Below are 27,917 nucleotides of genomic sequence, written 5' to 3'. Positions count from 1 at the left end.
GCTCTGTGAAAAGCGCTAATCGCATTTGGCTTACTTAGTTGGGGACACTTAGTTTCTGTCAATATCGTCAGCTTCATTGCACAGATATTAGAAAACTGATTGTTTAATATCATCCTCTCGCATTATTGACACTATTTTCTTGAGTGACACTGTACTGCTGCTTTGTCAAAAAGTGCTGTATAAAGGTGACCTAACTTTTTCAGTGTTGTACAATATTTAGAACCTTGGAGAACAAAACGAAACAAAAAACTGAAATGTAAACGATTACAAAATAAACCATTTTTTAACGTTAACGTGACAAGCTCACAAAAAAACGGCGCACACGTTTTGCAAGTTTTTCTCAACGAACATGTTTTCTCCTTCCAAACTAATATTGCAATATCGACATCAGCACAAAAACTTCAAATCAGGTTTTCGTCATTATTTGATCATGTTCATCATTAACTTTATGCATATATAAATGAACATCATGTTATTATGGATGAGGAGGCACTACACCAGCAAAGAGGTCGATTTACATCAACTAACTATGAACACACACACACACACACACACACACACACACACGTCCTCTACACTGCAAGAGAAACGTTCACAACATAAACCTTCATCCCTTCGTTTGCATAAAGTACAAATCAACATTAAAAATAGCATTTACATTACACAGCTCTTTACTGTCTCAACTTAGGTGTTTGTTTCTACTCAACACAGTTGTACAGTTACAGTAGAATATAATCTTAATAAATTACATCATCATATACAAATATGTCGGCGTGGACCCACACGCATTTATACAGGTATGGTACATAGTGATTTCATTGCAGTCAAAATCAAATTAATACAATATGGTACCTATAGAGCATTACAGTGTTATTTTTTTCAAAGCGTTGTTCTTTTGTTACCCAACATTTACAATTATAACACTACAATTTTATTTCCTATACATAAACACAACTCATACACACTGAATATAATAAAGAGGATACTCCCCGATACAACCCCGACACGTGTACTCTTCCGTACTTCTTTTTGTGTACATGTCACAGAAGATTTTAACAATGCAAGTTAGTTTTTTTTTCTAGACTGAACAGTTTTAGACAAATCACAAAGCCGCTGGGGGGTCTTTCCTCTTAATGTATTATTTAAGTCACATCTTGTTTCATTATTCTTTTTGGTCCCACACTGAAACTCCACGAGCGATGCACAACCCCGCATATTTACGTTTTTAGTAATGCAATCTGGAAAAACAGGCACGTGAAGAGCACTGCTTGCATTATCATAATCATGGCTTTTCACCATATAGAGTTCAGCTGTGAGAGGAATAAAAATGAAATGATTCCAAAAAGTATTTGGACACTTACTGTATGAATGACCATGAATGCCATACGATTTCAGCCATCTCGCATTTCGAACCTAAACCTGCTTTGTGATTTTTTTCATTTATTTGTTTTGAAAAGTGTGCTTGTGCTATCTTTCGGTCAACTACATCACATATTTTGTAATCCAGTGCAATCCAGTGGTTTAGAGAGAGAGTTGTACCAAAGTTGTACCAAATCTGTACGAATTTTTCTTCTGTTGAGCACTAAAAAATATGTTTTGAAGACTGACAGTAACTATTGATTTTCAAGGAAGTCAATAACTACTAGTAACTGCTCGGTTACCAATGACCTTTAAAATATATTATTTTGCATTCAGCAGAAGAAAGAAACTTTGGAACCAGGTTTGGAACCAACTTAATGGAGAGCAAATTTGTCATTTTTGAGTGAACGGTCCAAATACGTTTTGCCCCACTGTATAGTATATATTGCCTGCAAATCATAGTTTGGCACAAAGTTTTAGTTTTTCTTTAGTTAGTCTTTCAGAATGTCAGATATTTTTGTACATGTTTTAAATAATAGTTTTGATGCGAAACCAAAGCGTGTTGGTTAAGAGGCCATGAAACTACAGGGATTCGTTATATCGGTTGTAGATGTGATGCAGGTGTGAAATTCACCTATGGATTTGGTCAATGTGCTGTGCATAAGTAGCCCAAATCATGCACAGGAATTATTCATGTCCATCTGAAGAACCTTGATTTGGTATCAAGAGGTGACCATGAACAGACGCCAAATAGAGATGATGCTTATACAAGAACTTCTTGGAATAACTGAGAACAACACACGACTTTGACAAACACGAGATCAACAATCAACCAGCTGGACGACTGTGGCTATGTTCAGAACACATGCTTACATACTATGCAGTATTTAGTATGCATACTTTGTGCAGTTGCGTTGCGTGATGATACCTCGCCGCTCGCACCAATTACAGATCTTAGTCAGGTTAGAAGCAATGTTGAATTTAAAAAAACGAAGCTGTGAGGGAGATATTCAGTCTACACAATGGCACGCATTGTACAAATATGTTTTTCGACGTCGCAACGTTCAAAACAAAGAATGTTTTCCGTGAAGCTGAAGAATCGATATGTTGTTTCCACCGAACACACTGCACTTCGCTCCCTCAAAGCTTCGATATATGCATACCGTATGGCATACTATCTTTAAAAATAGTATGCAGCGTCCATGCTACTGCTAGGATAGTATTCTGTTCTGAACATAGCCTGAGATTTTCCACCGCTTCCTGGTGTGAGGTTGACATGAGTCTGCTGCCCTCTGTGGTCACCGTGGAAATTGCATACGGTACAGATGGCCTGAGGAATCAAGGGCTACATGCTCCATAGCACATGCTGCTATGCATACAGACACAGACATCAAGAGAACGATAGCTAATATATTAATCAGCGTGAGAGTAAGAGGAAAAAACCCAAAATAGCCTGTTGTGAGTCATATTCTGTTTAACACGTGACACTGGACGAGTACCCTGTAATTGCACACTTGATGAAGTTTTGTACTAAAATACAGCAGAGTGAATATCTGTTCAGTTGGATATTACGCTAATGTCTGTAATATAATTTCAAATAACATGTAATCCGCACCAATAATTTTTAGCCTGCACTTGCATAACTTACGGGTCACGTATTTGTTGATATCTGCTTGTTTGTATGCAAGTATACGCTTTTTAAATATTTGCAAATAGATATTAGTAGTGAGCAAGCTCTTCCCCGCCTCCCAGATAAGATCGATATATACAGTGTTGGCTATCTTTACTAAGATTTTTTTGATTTTAAACAAGACTGCATTGCACATCTTCAGGGAAAGTCGTTCATATTAAGTCTCTGGCGTTTTTGCCATGTCGTTACGTCAGACAATCAGAGCTGCCTCCAAAGGTGTGTTGTCCTCCAGTCAGGTGATCAGATTTCTTCAACGTAATTGGCCGGGTATAAGCCTGTCCGCCCGCTGTCCAGACGGCCTCTGCACCAACCCTGGTCATCTTCTTCTTCGATCTTTGTTAGTTCATCACCTGTGAGTGATGCAGATTATATAACTGACATATCCATGAACTCTTCACATGAATGTGGTATATGAAGGACATTCATTATGAAGACTATACACATTGATGATGACAGCTGTTTGGATGACCTAACATCATTTATTTTGCACTTTACCTGCTTTGAAGCTTAGCTCGTCCTGCTCTTGCCCATCATAGTCATAGAGCGCTCGCACTCGTACGCCTGCTCTGCTGCCCGAGTCGTCCTCGAACGAGTTCGCACCGCCATTCGTCTCGTTCCCCGAGTACCCGGCGGGCTGCTCGTCATCCGACCACTCTGTGGAGTACGCCTGGTTCTTATCATAGCTGCTCACACTAGTCAAAGACAGAGGACACATGCTGTTAGCATGGAAGAACAGCCTACGATTCCACCTTAGTTTCTTCATATTAGAACCAGTTTTACAGCCAGATACCTTTTAGTGCGTTTTTGTTTTAAAATGAAAACCATCCTTGTCTCACTGAAATCATTTCAGAAACGATCTTTGTCCACACTACTCAACCAAACATGCATGTCACATGACCAGTCATGCAGGTACAACCATAGATAGTCCAAATGGGCCAAATGGGGAATCTACCTATACATATCTATGAGTACAATATTGACCGTGATGTTATTGTTTACGTATCGTATTATGTAGGTACTAGTGTAAACATATCCGTAAACTCTTTATTGAGAAAATCACCTGCAGTATGTGCATCATATTTCAATCAGTCAGTCAATCAATCAGTGACCAATCAGGCAATATTGCATGCTCTGGGGCCAAAAGGACCACAAAACCAGTCATAAGTGTCCATTTTTGAACTGAGATTTAGACATAATCTGAAAACTGAATAAATAAGATTTCCATTTATGTATGGAAAATATGTTGAAAATCTGGAGGGGGCATCAAAATACATTAAAAAAAATAATATATTAATAGTTTTAATATATTAACAATTGGAAATGTATAAAATATCTTCATGGAACATGATCCTAATGATTTTTGGCAAAAAAAGATACAAATTTATAATTTTGACCCATTATTATTATTACTATTAATGCATCTACCCAGTCAAATAATAGAAACCCTGAAAATGTTGGAATTGATTCCTCTGTTTAAAGTGGAAAAAGCCTTTCAAGCCATTTCAGTACCATTACAGAAGTACAAAATTGTCTGAGCTTTGGGAGTTATACAAAATATTTGCAACAACTGATAATACTGAGATATATATTTATAACATTCAGCCCCAAAGACATCTACATCTTTTTATTCTTTAAAGAGTCAACTCAAGAACCCTGTACAGGCAGAAATAACTCTTGATAAGAGGAGAGTCCTCTGTTGAACTTCAAAGGACTTCAAAGAATCTTTTTTTGAAAGAACGAAGAAGACAGCAATCAAACTCTAAAAAGAGAAAAGGGTATTGCACTGCAGCTAAAAGAAAGGACCCTGGAGAAGATTAAGTAAAGGCAGAGATGACCTCTGACCTGCCACGGTCTCCTGGTTGACCTGCATGCTCTGTGCTCGGAGTAGCAGGAGCGACTCCATCTGGCTTCTTCTTTTCTCTCTTGGCAACAGCATTGGTGGCTTCTGGATTATACTCCTGAGAAGAAGGTTTAAGAAAAACAACTTATTTATACAATTAACCCACTGGGGTTTTAACGCTTGTGACGATGCTGAAATGTCACAACTGAGCTCCTTAACCTTTGTAATAATCCCAAAAACCTGAAAAGGGAGCAAGACCGTTAAAAACCTGTTAAATGTTTATTTGTTCATTAAAGGCCGTGTACCTCAAACTGGGGCCAGTTCATATGCATGCCAGGACCGTGATTATTACTGAACCACTTGAGATCCTCTTGTGTGTTGGCAGCCAGAATGGTGCGTTCAAACTCGCGGTACACTGACGCATAGCTAGAACATGGAAAACAAAACCACAAACTTGACAGTAAGCTCTGACGAATACTGAACTAGACTAGGCAAGTAAACTAGACAACTGCATTGCTTTCATTCCAGTCAATTGTGAATCACTGCTAATTGAAGACAAACACACTGGTTTACACTGACTTTTGGTTCTCGGTGAGGTTTAGGTGTCGTTTGATGTCCAGGAGGACCTCTTTGAGGAAGGTCAGTCTTTTGACCTCGTGCTGCTGGCATTGGTCAAACACCTGCTCCATGGACTCCATGTACTGAGGTGTGCACTTCGACAGCTCATCCAGAGACTTCTCGTACTTCTCCTTCGCCTGCAGCACAAACACACACATTAAGCTAAGTCGCACAAAAGCAGCCCTCAATATACAATGTCTGTGCTTACGAGCCCTTTAAAAAATGTCTTCATGTATCCACACATTAATAATTCAACACCATTATACCTCTGACTCTATCCTCCAGGACTTTAATGTAATAATTCAATAGAGTAATGTATTCAATAGAGGGAGAGAGTGATTGTTATATCTTTAAATGTAATAACACTCCACATAAAAGTCCTCGCTCGTTTTAATGGCTCATAGTTGTGATATAAGATACTGAGGTAAATGTCTCAACGGAGATGTGCTCCAGATCCAGATTTGAGCGTTATGTCTTTATTTATTGTAGTAGGTAGAACTGTTATATACACAAGCAGAGCAAATCTAATTAAATCATTTAAAAAAATGCTAAATGTAAGTCACTGTTACATACATGCATTAGGCCAAATCTGTGTGATTGTGTCAGAAATTCAGGATTGCGTAGTGGATCAGGTGGCGAAACTGCTGCCCTTCCACATCGTTCTTATTTTCATTTTGACATTTGGAAATATTTTTGCATGTTTAAGACAAAATGTATTACCTAACATGGCCAAAAACTGACAGAAACGTTACTCAATATTCCCTCTTCATGGATGGTTGTACGTAAGGAATATTGCAGTATGTGCATGGCCGTAGCCTAGGTTTGAATCTTTGTTATAATAAAATATAAAATTAATACAATTTCATATTCAACACAACACTGATGAGGAACATGTAGAAGTCAAGTATAGGCTGCTTTGAGGGAATATGAGAGCGAATCACCGCAGATTAGTGCCACGTATAGGAGGCGTTTGGAAAAATTAATTGTTGAGTGAATCGTTTGGGAGTCATTGAGCAAATAAGGTAAAAATAAATGAACATTATAAGCCAATGAAAGTGTTTTTTTGACCTCGCATGCATGTTCACCCTGATGTTGGGACATTTCAACGCTTCAAAACCCGCAACAGGGGCACTTTTTTCGCACCTTCTGCACGTCCTGTTTGCATTTCTCTGTCTTCTCATGGAGTTTCTTCTGCTGGTCAGGAGTGACGGATGCATCTGCCTCACGGGCTGCAGCCATTTTCTCCTCTTTACATGCCATGTGATAGTTCTTCTTTGCCGTCTCCATCTGCAGCCGGACATGCCACACTTTAACTAACTGCAGTACTGCAACGGGCGAAGCTTAAAGAACGGTTAGTTAAACCGACTGCAGCTGTGAGACAAGTCGTTGCAACTGAGAACGCTGCAATGCTCTTCCAGGCTTTTAAATGCAAAAATGATACAAATACAATATGTATTGTTTTGTTTGCATGACAACTCCCATTTCAAATGTTGACCACTGTAAACCATGCCTATATCTCTCTATTTCATGTTTATGTTCAGTTGATCAGTTGATCTAGTTAACAGAGCTGGCCTGGATGATTTGATGTCATAACAGCTCAATAAGGAGGAAGACGGTCAGTGAATCATTACATTAGAAATTTGGGTTAGTGGATAATGAAATAAGGTCTTTCTCATATACAGAGCTATAATGTCAGAGAATCAGAGAATGTCAGATGGGGTTGTAAAGAGTTCGTAAATAATGAAAGATCTGTTTGCTTAATCATATTGTAAAGATAATGCATCAGATGTATTTCAGACGGCATATTTAACATGCGTTTAATTATTTATATGCATATTAATGAAATAATGCCATTAAGGAATGGTAACACATCATTAAAATGTTTTTATTTGTACCTCCTTGAGCTTCTTCGCCCAGGGTTTCTGGGCTTTCTTGAAGCCCTCTTCTGCCTCTTTGGTTTCCTTGAAGCCACCCATCATCTGTCTGTGATACGAGTCTTTCTGCCAGTTCTTCACCTTCTCGATGTCCTCGTTCATCAGGCCGTTCTTCACCTCTTGATGAAGTTCACTCACCTTATCGGCCTCTGTCATCATGGCTATCCAGGCCCGTTCCACAGACCCGTACTGGGGCCCTGGCCACACAAACACACGCAGACATATACTGAGACGACTGCTTCATTGGCACAGCTTCTTCCGATAAGAGTTCTGAAAATTGTTCTAAGGGATGAAGATAGAAGTTTTAGGTTTCTCTTACTGACCTTTCTCGATCAGCTGCCTCCACCTTTTGGACCATTCAGTGAGCTGCTGGCTGTAGGCCTTCTCAATCTTGGCACGATCTTGAAGGCAGTTCATAAGATCATTGCAGAGTCGATGGCCGTCGTCAATTCTCTTGACAGCGCGCTTATAATTTCCCACCTGTTGAAGGAAGTGGAATAAATCCTATTACAAGTCACATCATATTACGTATAACTTAATCAGCAATTCTGCTCAAAGGTTCATATATAACCCATATAGAATCTACAACCTGATACCAAGAAAATTGTGTTAAGTACAACTGTGTTTAAGCTATTTGACAGCACACTTATTTTATGAAAAATACAGTACTACTGTAAAATATTGTTACAACTAAACATAGCAGTTTTCTTTATTTTAAACATAATTTATTCCTCTCATGTAAAGCTTACTCCAGTCTTCAGTGTCACACAATCACACAACATTTGCATGTATATACATTTGTATTCTTATATTTTACGTGATTTCTATTGTCTAACATTTGTGGATATTCATTTAGGAAGACCATACAGTGTGGCGTTCTCTCTGGTGCCTGCAGGTGGCACAATAAAGTGGAGAGGAAAGAGAGCGGGTGATAAGAGGGGGAAGGGACTCATTCTTGCGCATGTGAAGTTACGCAATGACTGCCACAGCTTTGTGTCCATGTGCTCCTGGAGCTCTAATCCTGCGCTTCACTGCACTAACAATGACATCATAACACACACACACACACACACACACTCACAGGAAAGATAAGTGAAGCTTTGTATTTTAAAGAGATGGGTTTAAAAGGATGAAAAACACAATGTGTCATTGCAGCCTCACTGCTGTTACATCAGCTGGATTTTATAAACAAAACCGGTTATTTGAATGCCTTTTAACTGATTGAATATTGTCAAAGTGCTGAGAAATATTGCCATATATTGCTTAAGATGCAGGGTTAGCTCACTGTGAAATATGCCTGTGCATTTATGTAACATTCAACGATTTATTAAACTTGATTTTAATGTAATGTACAGTTCGTAATTATGTAAATGTAACAGGCAGCTACTGTTCCACATATGTTACAGGCCGAGACTGTTACACAGCAGCTTACACTTAAAGGGATAAGACATTTATAGCTTAATATAACTTAAATGATGTCTCTTACTGAAATATGTAATAGAATCCCATGAAAGATGTATATTATTTAAAAAAAATCGACAACAGTTTCTGGTGGATGCCATTATTTTATGTGCACAGTACTTTCTGCTTTAAATGATTGCACTCTGTGAGCATACTAGCATTATTTATGTTATACTGAGCCGTATAAGTATAAAACCCTGCTTCTTGGCTGACTTCTGACTCAATGTACAATGGAAGTTGCTTCATATGTCGAGTCATAGGTCAGGAGTCAGTTATTTAAGTTAGAATTTGTAAACTAGAAATATAACCCCCCAAAGGTTTCTAGGTTAGTGTCACAGCATATATTTCTGATTTACAGAGCTTCAAAATAATGGCCGCTATTCATAAGCATTACCAAGCTCGGAAGAGCGAGGAAACATTTTTAAAACACATTTTCTTACTTATAGTAAAAGAAATACTTAATAGATAATTGCTCTGTATTATGGACTCTTCCTTCTAGTTCTCTGGTGTTATAAAAAAGCATAGTAAATGCAAAGGTTGGGCATTAAGTATAATAATGTTAAAGTCATATGATGCGATGAGTTATTCTTTCTCTTTGGAGTGTTACAAGCTGTTTGCTAGTGCATAGACTTAGATAGTTAAATAGAATAAAATAATATTATTCTATGTTGTGTCTGCGCCACGTTCAGGAGATGAAGTGTTTCGTGGTGAACTACTTCTGTTTGTGCTTCCAATAGAGGACACAACTAGAAATCAGTGGTTGAGTTGTATTTACAAGACTGTTCCAGAACAGTTCAACACAAATATTAGGGTAAAATAAGGCAACTCTGTAAGAACAGTCTGGAACTTCTGACTCACAACCTTTAAGAAAGTTACGTTTTCTTATTTAAAGAACCTTCTACTTACTATTTAAAAACGCTATGGTAGGGGGCGTTACATTTCCATCAGACGCTTTAGGTATTTGGCCAATCGCGACGCACTGGACAGGTGGCCAATCAGAGCACACCTTGCTTTTTTTAAGAAACTTGAGCATTATACAAATCGACCCATTTCAGGAAGGTGGGGCTTAGAGGAGAAACGGTGATGTACAGTATGTGGAAAATAATGTGTTTTTTTTTACCTTAAACCACATAAACATAAACAAAACGATGTACTTTTTAGCAACATCAATATGACCTCTTTAATAAATAGCTTTTTTAAAATAATCTGTAATCAAACTTCGCAGGCGATTCATTTGCGATACTGAACCCAATATTGCGTAGCTTGAAAGCTGATCTACGGCTCTGCGTATTAACAGCCACAGGTGACGGAGATTTAATCTAATCAAAGAACGGGCTACTAACGAGATGCACATGCATATATTTTTGAAACTTACAGGACGTTTATACAGTACAACGACCTCTTATACGTCAAAATAATGTTTTATCGGTTCACGTCCCTTTTAAGGTAGTCGGTTTCTTTCATTTTTACTTAATAAAGTCAACTCGTTACATTTCACAGTGCAGTATTCCATTCTGAACCACCTTTATAGTACAGTTCTCCTTCTAGGCAGGTTTTACTACAGCGTTTTATCTCATATTCAGCTAAGCTGACCTTCACACAAGCTCTGATGAGTCATATCAGCCTGTAAATAAAAACCCATAGTAGCACGCGCTGACGGGGCTCTTTATTCACCGCGGTTAAGTCAGACACACAGAACTGGCACATCCAACGCTTACAGACTGCGGTCAGGATGCAGGTGCTGCTGTGGAGCTCAATAGACCTTGTGCTGGAGTATCTACTTAAAAACAGCTCAAAAACTAGGTCTGCATCACTGTCCTAGCACTGATTGAATATGCGATTGCTTTGACATAATACTGACGTGACGTTAAGACTGTATTGGCTGCCAGAGCTTCACAAAGGGTGATGTGAAGGGCTCTGGCAACATCACAGGGGCCGACAGTGTCGTCTAAATAGAGCTCATTGTGAACGTTCTGGCAGATTCTGATACTGCGAACACAGCCTCCTCCTGTTTTCCAAACATAGCTGGCTAAAACACAGCGTAACTATTGATGAGCGGCTGAATAACTTAGCAGTGTAGCATTTAGAGGAAGGAAATGGTGGTCTTTGTACCTCCCAAAAGCTGTCCATGGCCTCATCAGCAACAGCGGATTCATCGTAAGAGCCAGACATGGTGCTGGGTGATGCCAAGCAAGACTGAACACGTCTGCAGAAAAGCGGACTTCCTCAAGCACTAAAAAGAGAGAGACACAGACAACTTAACAAACGTATGAATGCCATCGCATTAAAGCAGAAAATATCAAAGCAGTTGGCAAAACGATCAGGCTAAAACTCTATACATCGTATTTAAAATCGAGAAAGAAGCACTCAAACTTTGTTACCGTCACAGAATAGTACAATATGTTCACTCTTGATGGGATTTTTCTCTACATTTTAAAGAACTGACTTCACACATCCAGTTAAATGAGCAACAGAGTAGTTTATTAAGCATCCAAGAGCAGCTGACACAGACATGCTGGTTTCAGAGTCGCTTCTTACTCGGGCAACTTGATGCTTCTTCGTGAGTTTAACAGTAGGAAATGACAGGAATGAATGCATGAGGCAAAACAGAAATGCACTAAGTTTAGAGCCTGTTATTCTATTGTGTGTTAAGTCTAGTGTGTAAATCTGCCAATTAGAGGGTTCCACTTCCGTTGGGATGTTTCCACTGGATTAAACAGCATTAACTGGGTGAAAGAGCTATGCACAGAATCGAGCTTTTATTTTGCACCCTGGTTTTTATTTAAAAAAAATGCCTGCGCAGCAATACTTAGGAACAATGAACAATGCAGTGCTAACACATAATATTATCATGTGATGGCGCTCATAGTTCAGCATGCTTCATTGTAATGCACTTTGCGCACTTCAAATGCTAAAAGGAAAAACAAACTTGCATATATAATATTTATTAAAAAAAATGCACTTTGTAATGATGTTTTACTTTGAATAGGTGTAATGCTTTAAAGCAGTAGTTATTTGCTGTCTTGGCTAACGTACTAAAGCATGTGTACTCGTTCATAATTATCCATATTACATTGGGAACGGATATATTTTAACTGTGTTAAATTGCGACAAACATTTCATTTAAAAAGTATATTTAAATCCAAGACTTCCGTGGAAATCGAACTCATGGCCTGCTCTGCTGTTCGAGCTGACTGTATAAAACAACCCTAGAAACGCTGCATGCTGACACTTTACTAATTAACACATTTACTGCAAACTACTTATCAAAGGAAAAACGAGCTGTTGTGTATGCTGTCAAAAAGAAATTACGGTGTCGAAAATAAACCAATAAGAGTGCAACCCACACTACCACAACACGGGCTTTACGAACCTAGAGGTATATCTGAGACAAATAAACACAGAATCATAACGCATTAAACCTGGAAAGGTGAACATGGTTTAATGAGTCTTTAACCCAGTTTCTAAAACCCAGATTCCTTAAGCCCAGTGTGACAGAGGCAGCCATCTTGTAAGAGTCTTAAGGATTCTTAGTTTATTAGCTATTTGACGAATGAAGTAGTTATTTTACTTTTATGCATGTCGATGCTCTTCTGGCAAGCTTGGAAATCAACGTTCAGTCATTCTTCAAACAGAGATTTGATTTAGAATAGCCCGTAAAACATGTCACATATTAAGTTTAATGTTTAGTACAGCAAAAGTTTGCCTTGCAGAATATGCAAAATAAGAGAGATTGTACAGAATGCATGTTAAAAGATGTTGAAGGATTTTTCTGAAGAACACTTGAACTGTTCAGGACAAACACACAAACACAGCGTTCAGGTAATAACACAGTACGAAGAATCAAGTTTGCGTAAAGACTCATTTTTACAAATTCAGCTATCGTTTTGTCTTTTGGACCGTATGCGAACATCTTATTTGGATAAGTTCTAAATAAACAACAACATGCATTTTGTTCAATTCCTCTTATTTTGGTAAAACAATGAACATTTTACAGATTCTGCAAGGTGTGTGTAAACGTTTCACTTCGTCCTTATATATGATTCAGCACATTAAAACCCCTGGCTGAGAAAAACGCAGCAGACATGATGAATAATTTTGTTACGTCTCATTTATGTCTACATAATCACCATTTAAATATTATATCACAGAGACAACGATATAAACAATATCTTTAATGTTCAATGTCAGGACAACAGCTGGGTTTAGTACATGTGATATTACTAATATAACTATAACTATAACTATATAATGATTCAGATTATGAGGACAAAAGTGAAAAGATATTGTGTCTCTGCTAAGGGCCCTGATCTGATGTTCTTTGCAGGTACTGGACAGAATCACTTCAGCACTATGATCTTGGCACCTCAATCTGCTCCTTAATACGTTGAAATAGTGCTAAGTCTAAACCACATGCAGTACATACCCTGATATATGCCTGGGTAAATATTTAATCCTCATAATTTGATGAATTATTGCTGCTATAAACATCTCTTTTAAGTAACCCAAGGCCAACTGGAGCAGATTAAACATTGTTCCTTGTGAATAACGCAACAAATATGAATGGTGTTTATGCTAAAAAGATAAAGAGTTTCTTTATTTAATATATATATATATATATATATATATATATATATATATATATATATATATATATATATATATATATATATATATATATACTATACTGTTCTGGATGTCTCTAAAAGTTCCTAAACTCTAATTGAATGTTATTTGCAATTGAATGAAAATGTATCAATTTAAATTTGCAATAAACATGATTAGATCAACTTAACAGTAGGAGTTAACCTTTATACTTAATTTCATAATTCTATTATCTTTGAATTATGGTTAACGTGCTGCTGAATATACCGACAAGCATTTATGCTAAGATTTTTTTCTAATTGTAGTAGTTATAATTTCCAATGAAAAATGTCATTGCACCAGAATAAGCTTCATTAAAGAGCAACCAAAGATAATTAAAACATAGTGTTTTTGTCTTTCACTCACATTTCAGTGCATTTTAGTGTTTTAAGAAGCAAACTGAACTGTCTTTGAGGACATTTAAGTGGCCTTGTTTTGTCTGAAAATTAATTTTTGTCTGCCTCTGCACTTTGACATTTATTAGAACTTTTTCCAATCCGACTAATCACAGTGATTAGACCCAGTGTGCCCTATCAGGGGGTCAGGAAAAAAAAATCGCTGCCAGCCTGCGAACAACTTTTCTCATAATACAAGACTGTGCTGTAACCTAAACCGCTTACTGCAAAGCATGCTGAATCTGCTGCTTATTGTTTTATGATTATGCGTTTTAGGTTATACATTTAGCTACGTAAATGTGCAAAAAGGAGTTGTTTATAGTTGTATACTGCTGTTGAGATATGTCCCTGTAGGATATAAACTCGATGAATCCAGCTCTCGAACGCACAGGAAAGGCTTCTCACATATCCTGCACGGTTTACCGTTTATTTAGTCGCATTTTTAATTCAGGTAAACATTCTCACTATTCATTAGGACTTTTGTCTCAATAAACTCCTAATCTGCAGCTTATTAACTATTAGTAAGGGACTTGTCTACAAATCTACAAATCAAAAGAAGCATGCAACATTTCAAGCGTGACACCAAATGTTTTACTTAAAGAGTTTCCAAAAAGGCAGTGAGAAATCACTAGTCTATTGTAAAAGACAAAAAAACAAGTTGCATGTATTTTAAGATTCATTAAAAGCCTGTGCAGTGATTGTTAAAGTGAGGTATTGGGTAGGATTAGGGATGTAGAATATGGTCATAAGTACTAATAAACAGCCAATATGTTAATAACAGGCGTTCTAGTAAACAACAGTTTACAGTGAGAATACGACCTTATACTAAAGTGTTACTGAAAGCTCTCAGCAGAACCAACCCCAAGGGAAAAACTCAATCCATGCACACAGTATCTAGCTCTTCGTTTTGATGAGAAACTCTGAACTTACCACCGGTGAACCCATTCACAAACAACGGTAGGACCTTTTAAGAGTAAAATAATCCAGATATCATTACACAGGTCCGGCCGGTGATATTAGCGGCTCCTAATGTTTTAGTTCAGAACTTGTTTCTAACGCAGTCTTGGTAGTGGAGTGCGTCTGGAGCTCATGTAGAGGATAATCCTGCAGTGTTCCACTTGAATGGCTTAGACGGCATGAGGCGAGGGGTTACGGGGAGGAGCGAGAGGACGAGAGAGAGAGAGAGAGAGAGAGAGAGCACCAGCACACTGGGGAACATTGTGATGGAAAGCTGCTGGGTTGCTCTGGTGAGGAAACATTTGCTTTGTGTTTTCGAAATGCGCCCCTATTACGGATTTGTTTCTAGGTTTTAAATCTGAAAGTGCACCGTGTATAAAGTTATCGTCTCTCCAAAAAAAAGTCGACTCTCAATCATTGAAATTATTGATTTTGTAACGAATCTCAAGCGGTTTGATGGTGACGTGAATGTGAAAATGAATGTAAGACAATGACACTTTGTCTTATTTTGATGAGTTGATTAACATACTAAAGCACATACAAAGTAATTCATTATAATTTAAACTACGTTTTTTTTTTATTGATTATTATATTTTAAATGTATGAAATAGAAACTAATTACAAACATTTGTTCACACTTTAATTTGAGCACCAATTCACACTATTAACTATCAATAAATTATGACTTTTCCCTAATTTCCTGCTTATTAATAGCTAGCAAGGTGGTTGTTAAGTTTAGGTATGGGGTGGATTAAAGGACATGCTGAATAAGGCATTAATATGTGCTTTATAAGTACTAATAAACAGCCAATATACTAATAAAACGCTTCTAGTTAATAATGAGAACTAGTCCCTGCATTTGGTTTATTTTAGGGTCTCTTAACTAGTTGCTTATTAGCATGCACATTACTAAAATATTAGCCATTTATTAGCACATACTAATGCCTTATTATACATACCTAATCCTACTTAATACCTAAACTGAACAACTGATAAGCAGGCAAATTATGAATTTATTGAGAGAAAAGTCATAGTTAATAGTGAATGAGTGATACTATAGTTTTTAGTATAAATTTTGTAAGTATATATATATATATATATATATATATATATATATATATATATATATATATATATATATATATACACACACATATATATATATATATATACATATATATATATATATATATATATATATATATATATATACACATATATATATATATATATATACACACACATATATATATATATATATATACACACACATATATATATATATATATATATATATATATATATATATATATATATATATATATATATATATATATATATATATATATATATATATATATGTAGGATCCTTTTTGAACGTATACCAAAAATAGAAAATGACATTAATTTATTTATTTATTAGATGCTGTCATAGCAAAACACAAATCGCAATCTAAAAAGTGTTTTACAATGCGTCACACATACACGATGTGGTGAAAATCAGTCTATTTCCTAAACAATGTTTAAATGCCTGAAAAGTCTGCACCGGGTTCACACGACAGCGGCAGCCAAGACGGTTCACCCCTCGTCACGATGCTTCATTCACAGCGTGTCTAATGCGTCTGCTGTCTCTCGCTGCTTAATTAAACCTGCAAGCAGCCAGAGAAATAACACCAGCTTCCTGAAGAGAGGCCTCCACAGGTTTGGAGTCTAACAGAGGTGACAACCCGAATCAATCCACTAATGAAACGAGGGAACAGTCAGGTGAACTGAGGGGACGACGGTCTGCTTGACGTGAATTGACACAGACAAGAGGAGGTGCAGGGAGACACATCCATGTCGTTATTAACAGCACATCGTCACACTGACAAGAATGCGTGTGATCACCCTTCAGCATTCAGTTCAGATATTTAGTAAGACTTTGTTTACTGTCGTCTGTCAAACTTTATTTACTAGGTCTTTATGTTCATTACAAATCATTTAATTTAAAGAGTTTTCCTTCAATTTGCTGCTTACTGATACACTGTGAATAAAATAACAACTGTGATTTGAAACGACGGTAAAAACCCTAAACCTAACTGTAAAACCTAAAATGTTGTTACCATATTTTTTCACTACCGAATTCCGGCGACCACAGCTGCCAATTTTTTACCGTCAAAATTTTGCAGAATGTTTTCACGATGTACTTGTTGCATTGAGTCGGGTTAAGGGATCTAAAAATATATTCATGCATTGCTTTACATGTACAAATAAGTTAATATGAGAGTAATATGCATGCCAGTAAGCAAATAATTCATGTATGTGTAGGAACTAATTAACGAATGTGTTCACTATACTAAATCGTTACACAAACTGATTGCATAATATGCATGGGAATGAATAAATGAAAATATAAATAAGTCACAATATAAATCGGTAACACTTTATTTTAGTGTTTCTTAACTAGTTGCTTATATAACCAGAATATTAGCCATTTATTATTACTACTTAAGCACATATTGATGTCTATATCTCTAATCATACCCAATACATAAACAACTAAAGCACTATTAAAATGCAGCAAATTAAGAAATTAATAGTGTTAATATTCAATCATGAATAATAGTTACCTATTATAAAGTTTTACCATATAAGCATAATTCAATTGTTAATCATTAGTATATATATATATATATATATATATATATATATATATATATATATATATATACACATACAGGTCACAGAACGTTATTAAATATGTACATTTTAAAAATATTATTATACATAATTCTACTCAATGTGTTATACTGAAGGCCTATATATATATATACGTTTTCAGTTTGTGAACTACTTGTTGAGCAAGCAATCATTGTGATCTACCAGTCAAGGTACAGGAACACTAAAGAAATTAGCATTAAACGTGAAAGAACGTTCTTTAGGGACAGAGGAGGGAGATGGGGTCAGGACACATAATAATTGGGGCTCCGACTCGTGCTGCCCACGTGAGAGCCATAATTCATCTCTGCACCACTTTTGATACAGGAATTTGTACGTATTGTCACCGTGTCTTGGAGTGAGCTTATCGGAACGGCTTTCTTCAAAAAAATAAATAAAAACTTTAAGGGTTAACAGATGCGTAGTTAATGAAAACTACTGCACGTACATGTAAACCTATTATAGTAAGCAGATTTCAGAGACCGCGGCTAAATATAATCGCACGCGTCTACCTGCAGAACACTGGGTTCGGAGAGTTTGCTGCAGACAAGTCTATAAGATATCGAATAGCATACGTGAAGTTAATGCATAATGCATGTTTTTGCATGCAAACCCGTGTTTTTTACATGCATTCTCTGCCATTTCTTACAGAAAAGAATGCGAAGCAATTGAGAGCGGAGTCAACAGGTTAATTAGATTACTTTTGCGCACACTCACTCACAGCATTGCGTTATGATCCGCAACGGCTCATCGCATTCAAAACAGTCATTTCAGAAACGCACGAGGTATTCGAAACAGCTGAGACGGCATTTCAATCTCACTTTTGCTGACAATAAAATGCTGAAAGCGAATACAGCGCCTCTCTTCTCCATCATTAAAAAGTGCGTAACACTCCACTCCATCATTTGATAAACTACCGCTGCCATGGTTGCTAGAAAAAAAACCTTTTAAATAAAAATCTGTCTTTTCGCAGGCGGGAAATTGTGCAAATTAACTGTGGCAGACGAATAAAGCATCTATAATAAGCCTATCTTACGCGCAAAGGAGGCATGTTTGTGCAGAAGATATTAACGTAATTAATTATTGCAGTTTCAATACATTATTCTTTATAAAGGTGCTTTTACACATTTTGTGGTGTTTTAGAGTGGCCATGGCGGGAAAATTACTGGTATTTTCTTACAGTAAAAAGGCTGGAAGATGAAAGCGTAGCTGTATATGAGGTGGAGCAGGTGCGGTGAAGTGATACGGAGAGGAAGTGAAGGCCGATCCCGCAGGTGAGGTCTGGCTACGCTCCATCATCTAAGCAGCTCAGAGCAGAGACGCAACGGCTAATATCTGAGGAGCTTACGGCATGTAAGAAAAGCATGCTGGGAGTTGCCAGGAGACAGCGCTCCCTCAGACAGAGCTTTCAGCACAAGCGGCCCGATTGGCTGAGCCGCGATTAAACAAGTCATGTGACTGGAGGTTCAGGGGGTCTGATGTAATGTGGAAGAACGGCCATTAAGAGATTAATCATCAGTGTGTGTGTGTGTGTGTGTGTGTGGGTTGTTTGCCATCCTCCGGAAACGCATGATTGGTAGCAACATGATTTTGTGATTTGCCAACACGAAGACTACTTTTGACATGATAACGGTGGACGATGATCCGTCGGCTTTAAGGGTCAAAGAGAACGAAATCATCACTTCCTGATCAACTAGCGCTAAATATTACTACGAAACGCAGTTTGCCGCCGAATATAGTCATTTTCGTATATGACACGCGGCTTGCGCCTCATTGCAATTACACTAAATGCAGTCTAAGCATTCACTGCTGTTATTATACTCATATACTTCGATGACAGGCTGTGCTCGGGCATTTCAGAACATTTCAGACGCTGTACAACAAGATCAGTGGTGGAATTTATTTGCTAAATGCGCTTCTGCCCATTTGTGCGCGTGTGTTTGTTATGTGCAGTTTTAGAATGAACGCGCATATCGCCATTTCCATTCACCGTAATAATTACTAACCTGTCTGCTATTGAGAGAGACACTGGGCACGTGTTACTATAGGAATAATCTACCGCACGACAACGCATAAAAACAACAAGCTAGTTTGTTGAACAGATGTTTAGTGTGCTGCTGGAGAAACTATTCCCTGAAGCAGGTGCTGTTGTTAAATCCAGCCAACTCATCACTTCTCTTTGGGCACGCTTCAGAAACATTTAAAGAGGTAGTAACTACACATATAATAAAAATATGATCTGCCCACGTGACATGTCAACTTGCTGTGATGCCTTGTAATGGACAAACTTGCCACGCAAATCTTACTGAAAGCCACTCGAGACCCTAAGTTATTTTAAATAAGTTTGTCTGGTTAGCATGGTCCGGGCAACTAAACTATTATCATCTTCCTTCTATATAATATAAAGGATTTATGTATAAAGACGATATAAAGCATTTGGAATTTTTTCAAGAAACATATACTGTAAGTTACAAATCTTATAAATGATTTTTAAAATGATAAAATAGAGTTCAAACTAAAAGCTTACGATACTCCGGATCTGGGTGCCATAAGGTTTAATCTTTCAATCAGGGCTATTGTGATTCCTGAGCAAAAGAACTCATCAGCAAAGATCAGAACATTCGCACGACTTCCAGGACATTAAGACAAATGAGAATGCTAACTAGCTCTCTCTAAGTGCCATAAACGCCATATATATCATTAGCTAAGCTAACAATTTGACCCAAAAAACATGAATATGGAGCATGGTCGCCTTTTAAATATATGGAATTGCTGCAGTAGGCATCACTTTTCTTCTGCCATCACTGATGGATCCTTTTCAGTAGGCTCATCATAATTAATTAAGGGATCACATGATGGTGTACTCTCAGAAAAGCTGTCACTTGGGCAGCACCTTTTCAAAATGTAAACTTTTGCACTATTAGTTTCAAATATGTACGCTTTAAGTGCTAGCATGCACCTGTACATCTGTTTCGAAAAGGTCAGCTTTCGTACCTTTGTTTCTGAGAGCGCGGAGATACTATATCGTCTCAAATGTTGAGCAGCTTTGAGTAGAGTGATATGAAAACAAATTACTTTCGACCAAAAGCTGCTCTTAAAGTACTTGGAGCTAAAAAGTCCTGTCTTATCTCAACTCAACTGACATTGATTCTGAGGAGGTCCTGGGAAAGAGATTTGAAGCACAAAAAAACATTTGATCTGGACTATGGTTTGATTGAGTAATTTATGGTTGCCTTTCATTTAACAAATCTTTATTTTTTTTGCCCAATGAGATTTACAGTTAATAGAAGAAGCTAGAGGCTATGTGTCTCGCCTCAAGGGCTCAAAATAAAAAAAGGTTATGTTCCTGGACTAAGCCCAAGTTAGACCAGTGTTTTCAGCAATAATGGAAAAACACACATTTTTAGTATCTGAATATTTATGCTGCAAAGATGGGTTTAGCAGAAAAGAGCTCAGGAACATAGTCGACAGTCTTTAGCTTTCCAGTGCTATGTTAACGGAGAAAGTCTGTGCAGGTGACAGACAAAAGAATGTATTTCTCCATTTCCATAACACCCCCCTGCCAAAAAAAGGCTTATTGCGCTTATATTTCTATATCAGCATCTAGAACAATATAGAAAAGTATAAAAGCAGCATAGAAGCCCAAATCAAGCTAAAATGTGAGTTCTTGGCCAACAAAGAATCCTAATGATAGATGATAACGGTGTGATCTTTACCTTTATAATGAAATCATATTAATTTGGATATTAAATGTCTATTCGCTTCACCACAGCAACCACTGCCAATGCACGCCTTTCCTAATCTTTTATTTCAACCCAAAACAATTAGGATTCATTTCATTTCCTCATCACATTCTGCTACAATATTAAAGCTGCGCACTGATAAAACGGACTGCAAGTCGCTTTAAACAAAGGCATCTGCCAAATGCTTAAATACAGCTTTTCACGAAAGATTAGTTCAAATTTAATTGTTTGGCCCAAAGTGTGGTGTGTTAAACTTTTTAAGGAATTCAACAAAGAGTTTCATATAATAACTGCCAAATAAAAGAGCAAGAACAATGTCATCCATTTCTGCAACTAACCCAAGATGCATGAAAAGCTATCATTACGGTTCACTGTCTTGTCAATACATACACAGTTTGTGTATGCGAGACTTGTTGTGTATTTGTGATTGAGATCAGCTCCACCTGTGAACTGCGCCCTATCCCCGTCAGAAGACTCTAGCTGTTTTGCTGAGAGACAAACTCTATTGAGTTTTTGTCAGTTTGTTTGGTTTGCTCTCTGTGGAGCCCTTACAGCATCTGTACTGAAGCAGCAGTTTCCCTTGTAAAACTGATTTTTTCAGCAGGTCTTGCTGCTTTTTAATGAGCATCAGTTTTTCTGAGCATCGGTTCAGATTCTAATGCTAGAAACAATTACGTTTGGGACCTCTCTTTCTTAGTAAGCATTAAATGCCTCAACATCTTTCAAAAGGTACTCATCAAGAACTATAAGACATACCTGACAATGACATACATAAAATCTAAATCTTTTCAAGAAGTCGTGAACTAGCATATAGTTATCCAGTGGGTTTAGGTGACATTTCCAGGTCTTTGTTACTGTGTGTGTATGGTTTCATCCCCTCTCTTGACGGTTTATCCATGTTATATGTGCTAGATCAGTGTTTGGGTATGTTTCTGGACAAGCTTCTCAAAGGTCTTCATGATGCATGAAGACAAAGCAACTTGTTCTTGTAGAATGCAGGCCAAGGATGACTGCTAAGGTTCCTCGTCTACAGGAAGAGGTAGAAGAAATACTTTTGGACCTATCAGAAGTGGATGCCACTCATTGGCAACAAGCTTGTTCCTCCAGTATCCCAAGCTCTCCCAGAAAATAAAAAAGCTAAAAAAAAACGCAGTACAAGTAGGGTTTCTTCAAGAGTAGCCTCACTGGCTGTAGACAAAGGAAGAAGGGGATGTGAGGGCAGCGGAACACGGCTAAAACTGAAAAACAAAATCATAATAGGCCTATTTCCAGTCTGTATCTCCATTGTGTTACTCAATTGGCTCTCCAGTGATGCCCATCATCAATATCACCAGACCTTAAGTCTAAATGGTTCTGTAAAGAATCTTTAACATCTGAAGAACCTTTTTTTGCACAGTAGGATCTTTGTGGCATTTCAGGTCTTGGAGTCTCTGCTAATGGGCTTGATGAGCTGAATAAGGTGTGTTTGATTAAGAAGACACCTTATGATTAGAAATCATCACCTGTAATGTTCCCTACCACAGTTTAATTACTGTTATATCCAATCACTGAATCATGAGCTTCAAGCTGGTGATAAGATACTCAGCAAGGATCAGTGTTGAGCATGAAACATGATTGCAATCACGATACTTTATAAATATATTTTACCTGAACAGGCTGGAGGGAGAGCAGAAGAGCATATAAGATGGTGTCTCTATGGAGGGTAGGTGCCCTATGTAGCACCCTGGACAGATAAGCACAAGACATGTAACATCTGAACCTCTCTGCTGACTTTTCTGTACAAGTATTCACTCTTTACCAGTTTCACATTTCTTAATCGAGACAAATTTCACATAAGCTATAAATAACTTTGTAACTTGACGCACAATGCTGACTGTACAAAAGCCTAACTTCACATAATTGACAAACCCCAATTAGCAGCTTGACCTCATTCACAAAACAGCCAATATCAGCCATTTTCTTCAACTTGAAGACAAGAAGAGCGTCCTGAGCTAATCAACATGAACCTGTGTACCCAGCAGCAAATACTTCAAGCAATGCAATTCATATATATACACACATACACGCTGTGCTCCAAAAGTTTGGAAACACCCCTGGCAAAGTGTGGTTTTGGTTGATACGTGCTGTACCCACAATAGTAATTTTCATTGTGATTACACAATAATGGCAATACATACATGTCAAAGTTGAGCTACTATGGGATTAACTGTCCGTAAGAAGTGTCCATCATCTTTGGGCAATCTTTCAGGAAGCTTGGAGTAATATATCAATTCAATGTTTGAATAAACTGACAGCTTGGATGCACAGATTTTGCAGAGCTGTAATAGCTGCTAATAGTGGATATTTTGATTAATCAAAACTGTTAAGTCTCCAAACTTATATATATATATATATATATATATATATATATATATATTAGGCCTATAATGGTTAATCTGATTATTTGACTAGTGAAGTCTGTAACTAATTAATTTAGTCATTAAATAGATTTAGCAGTTATTAATGTGCTGCGGTTAAAGCTATTCCAATTCAAATCATTGATCTTATTGTCTCTAGCAAAACAAATCAATACAGCACCAAGTAAACCATGTTTGGCAGCTCAGTAAACTTTTGATCAGGCTTGTTAGCTCTCAGTAATGCTTGTGCATTTGCACAGCAATAATGCACAGGTTTTTATATATATAATATGTATAAGCTATATTAATGTTATATTTTACAAAAGCAACATTTCATTCAAATTTTGACACAAATATAAAACATTGTAATTGTTAACTTTGATGCTTTCAGTGCAGAGAGCTGACTTTTTAAAAACATTTTGCTGAGCGAGCCAACGCTATAGAAACGATTTTATGACTACCATATTCATTTAATTAACGTAACTGATTATTCATAAACTACGATTCATTTCCCTAAGTGCCATTCAGCAGACGTTTCAGAGGCATTGTGTGGTACTTCAACTACTAAGAGCACAGCTAAATAAAATATGTAAAATGCGCCAGATTTAGCCAACACTGGTTAATGTTCAACATGAAAAGGGACAAGTCCTCCTTTAAGACTCAATTCAATAGGTGTTCGTTCTCCTCAGGGCCAGGTAAGAGTATCACCGATCAACTCAGATTGAAAGCACAACTATTCAAATCTGATCAGACTGAATTCAAAACCAACTATGCGTGCAACAAGAGGAAAGCTGTATGTTTGATCCGTTTCTTAACAAAGATAATGGTTATGGTAAAGCGGTGTAATTACACGGAACTAAATCGCTCTTCAGAATTTCACTCTTGTGTGAAGAAATCAGCAAACTCAATGCCTTAAAGATGCAGCACACACAACATCAGGGCAAACGGCACAGTCCTTAGCATGAGTCATTCGCGCTGCAGTGCATGCTGGGAAACACAGAAAAGGAACTGACAGCTGCCTAAGGGATGCTCTCAACACTCCAGACACGTGAATGTGGTTGGTGTAAAAAAGTGGAAGCAGTGCCGTCTCCACCCCAGAACTAATCAGAATTTAATAGACCCTACAGAGAGACCTGTGAAAGGTTTTCGGCGATCGACTTTTCTATATGCTGTTATCATACGCAGCATATAGAAGTATGCCTACACAACTGAGAAAAATATCTTAATTCAAAGAGAAGACAAGATTGCTTTTCTAGCCCGGCTGGCAGCTTTTAACACGTTTTTTAAAACAATACCTTGTATTTCTTTTTTGCATTTACTTTAAACATCATCCCTGTCTGATCTTCACAGTTTGTCCAAAACCTTTCAGTTATTATGTAACGTAAGAGGCTGTTGTTGAAGGACGTGACAGACATTTAAAATTGCATTCGGTGTGATCTTACGGCAACGTCGCCCGTTACACGCATTTCGAATGATATTTAAATAAATGGAACAAGAGAACTGATTCATTCAGGAATAATTAGCTTTGAAATTATGCAATACACTCAGAAGGGCACAAACTACCGGACGATTCAGGCAAAACGCATCTTATCTGGAATATTCTCTTGCAGCAAACTAGAAAATAACCGGTAACTTGTTCTGTAATCGCATTGTGGCCCATAGATTCATATTCCCATCAGCCTGCGTAAACTCAGAGGAACATGTTGCAATTCGCCCGTGGTAAGTTTGGTCATGTTCCTTGAAGAAAACGCCGAGTGTCAAGCATGAATCTGACAGAGAACTACTTCACCGAGTGCTCTACAAGACAACGCTACATCAAAAACAAAAAAAAGAGCGATCAAGGGGTTAAAAAGACGCCAACTGTAGACTGTAGCATAAGTAAGCATCTAGGGGTGAGGGGGAAAAGATTCAGACTTGCAACCGGAAGATCCCTGCAAGGAATGAACCGTTCGCCCTTGAGCGAGACACATGACCCCCGGGTTACTCCAGAGGGACTGAAGCTGTGAGCTCACGAAAGTCACGGGAAAAAAAACACCTTCCCTCATGAATAAACATTTCACATTAACCCGTATTTTCCCCCCTTTCCCTTGTCTTCTTAAATTAGGCTTCGGAAATATGAAGCGTAAAATGCTGGGATTGTCCTGAATGAATGCAGCGCCATCTTCACGCCCTCCACCCTCTACATTCATTATCGTTCAAGATGAGATCTCAGATCCGGCTGCCCATGTTGAGGCATCGGATCCTTTTAAATCGCGTAAAACAATTATCTTCCGACAGAACACGAAACACAATTAAGCTCTAAATGGGAAAAGCTCGTTTCCTCTTTGTTGTGCTCGGGTGTCCATTGCAATTCTGCAAATACGAGAAAAAGGGTTATGATGATATAATGGAGTGTCTCAAAGTGCCACGGAGAACTTTTGCGATATCTGAGAAAATCGAGCAGACCTTTGTTTCTGCATCATTTTGGCTGGAAACAACATTCGTGCCGGCATGGAAACGCCGGCTGAAGACATTTATGAACTCTTGATGTCGTATACTAGTCGCTTTTGAAGATAAAGGAGGCACATCTGGATTCAGCACCACGGACAGCTCCGACACAACAGCCAAAAAAAAAAGAAGGGACGTTTATCTGGGCGAGAAAATGTAAAGAAATGCAGTAAATAGGATTCAGCCAAACGGTCACAAAAAAGAAAAATAAGCAAAGTAATTATTTTAAAAAAAAAATCCTCTATCAGCAAAAACACCATCAGGCCACACGAAGTGAAGATTTAGACACTACTGTTATGTAATGAATTAGCGCCTGTAAATAAATCGAGCGCATATCAAGATGATGTACGTGTATAACATTCGTAAGGAGACGCCTGATAGATGTGGGCTGAATGAATGCAGCAGTTTGATTGGCTGCAAAAACACGATCCGTGCAGGCGTCCATTGGATGACGCAGGGGGGGCGCGTCGAAGCCCGAAGTCCATCAAAGTCTTCTGTAGGTTTGCGGGCGAGGGGGCTCCTGCGCGGTCGAGGTTAAGGAAGGAGACGCGCCGCCCTAACGCATTAAACATCATCACCTTATACCATTTCACAAAACCAAAACACGAACGCATTCGTCTTTCGTGTGGTAAATATCCCTGCGTTTCTGCGACGGCCCCGGCTTTTCTTCACCGACGGCTGTCAAGTGTTGTTGTTGCTAGCTGTTACATAACGACCGGTCGGGATGCCTTCGTTCATTATATTTTCCGACAGGTTGCCTTTCAATCGTGCATTTGATAAAATAACCCCACCAAGCAGATTTATATTATATATATATATATATATATATATATATATATATATATATATATATATATATATATATATATATATATAGCTCAGATGCAATGGCTTCGGTGACATTTTCTTGTTTTGTTTATCACTCCTCGCCATCCGCTTAAAAGCAACGCCGACCTGAAGAGTTCTTGAAGAAAAAAAACCATCCACATCAACGAAAGCGTAGCTGATATTTAACGTTTGACGGTCATTAGCTTAGAAACAACCGTAAGGAGGGCTCGATTACCAACGTGGCCTTGCACAGATTTTTCTTCGGCTAAAATGATTCATTTGCGCTGCTGGCTATTCAATGTGACATTGCTTCGCGAGCAATTCCCGACATTTTACAAACGACGGCGACGTTTTGATGCAAAGCGTATCTATTTCCTCGCTGGATTTCATATTCGTAAATGTTATACGGAGTGCGGCCAGTAAATAACTACGCACCCGAATCGTTCTCTAGCTGTATTTATGTTTGGGTTTTTTTTCCGCGCGGACACGGCTACGTTTAACGCGATCCGACGATGCGCGCGAGACCCACCGCAAACAAGCACCGAAAGCGACTATTTAGGATAAAACAGGAGACTTGAACAGAAACGCCACACACAAACAATACCCGGGTCATATATGCAACACCATACAATGATATTCGGCGTAAGCCGTAAGGTGAAAATACGCTGGTTTCCTACCGGGAACGACGTATGAGCGCTGTGCGGTTTTCTCGTTCGCAGTGATAGAAGGTGACCCCGCGCCAGATCACGATGTACGCAGCGATGTGTTCGCGCTCCGCCGGTGGGGGATGGTTCACATGCGTGATGCCCGACGACAGGGAACCACCGACAACCCTGACGACTTTCTCGAGGATGGGAGGAAAAAAAAC

At 38.0% G+C, this 27,917-nt stretch overlaps 1 protein-coding gene across 2 annotated transcripts; it reads right to left on the bottom strand.

Annotated features, from left to right (window-relative positions):
- Positions 1-325: 325 nt before the first annotated feature.
- pacsin1a (protein kinase C and casein kinase substrate in neurons 1a) lies at positions 326-27,896 on the bottom strand. Of its 2 annotated transcripts, none has more exons than XM_043225206.1 (10): positions 27,727-27,896; positions 11,015-11,135; positions 7,765-7,921; positions 7,403-7,638; positions 6,651-6,794; positions 5,469-5,644; positions 5,195-5,315; positions 4,892-5,007; positions 3,545-3,741; positions 326-3,399 (listed from the first exon to the last, which is right to left on the bottom strand). In XM_043225206.1, exons 2-10 carry the CDS (start codon positions 11,072-11,074, stop codon positions 3,290-3,292), a joined length of 1,317 nt encoding a protein of 438 aa, XP_043081141.1. In that variant the 5' UTR covers positions 11,075-11,135; positions 27,727-27,896; the 3' UTR covers positions 326-3,289. The 2 variants fall into 2 exon arrangements, with proteins under 2 accessions (XP_043081141.1, XP_043081142.1); XM_043225207.1 differs by lacking the exon at positions 27,727-27,896 and adding an exon at positions 14,872-15,041.
- Between the last annotated feature and the right edge of the window lie 21 nt (positions 27,897-27,917).

Source organism: Puntigrus tetrazona, chromosome 23 (assembly GCF_018831695.1).
Source record: "Puntigrus tetrazona isolate hp1 chromosome 23, ASM1883169v1, whole genome shotgun sequence".
Taxonomy (NCBI): domain Eukaryota; kingdom Metazoa; phylum Chordata; class Actinopteri; order Cypriniformes; family Cyprinidae; genus Puntigrus; species Puntigrus tetrazona.
The sequence above is the reverse complement of the archived record's forward strand: the minus strand, read 5'-3'. Positions and strand labels throughout refer to the sequence as shown.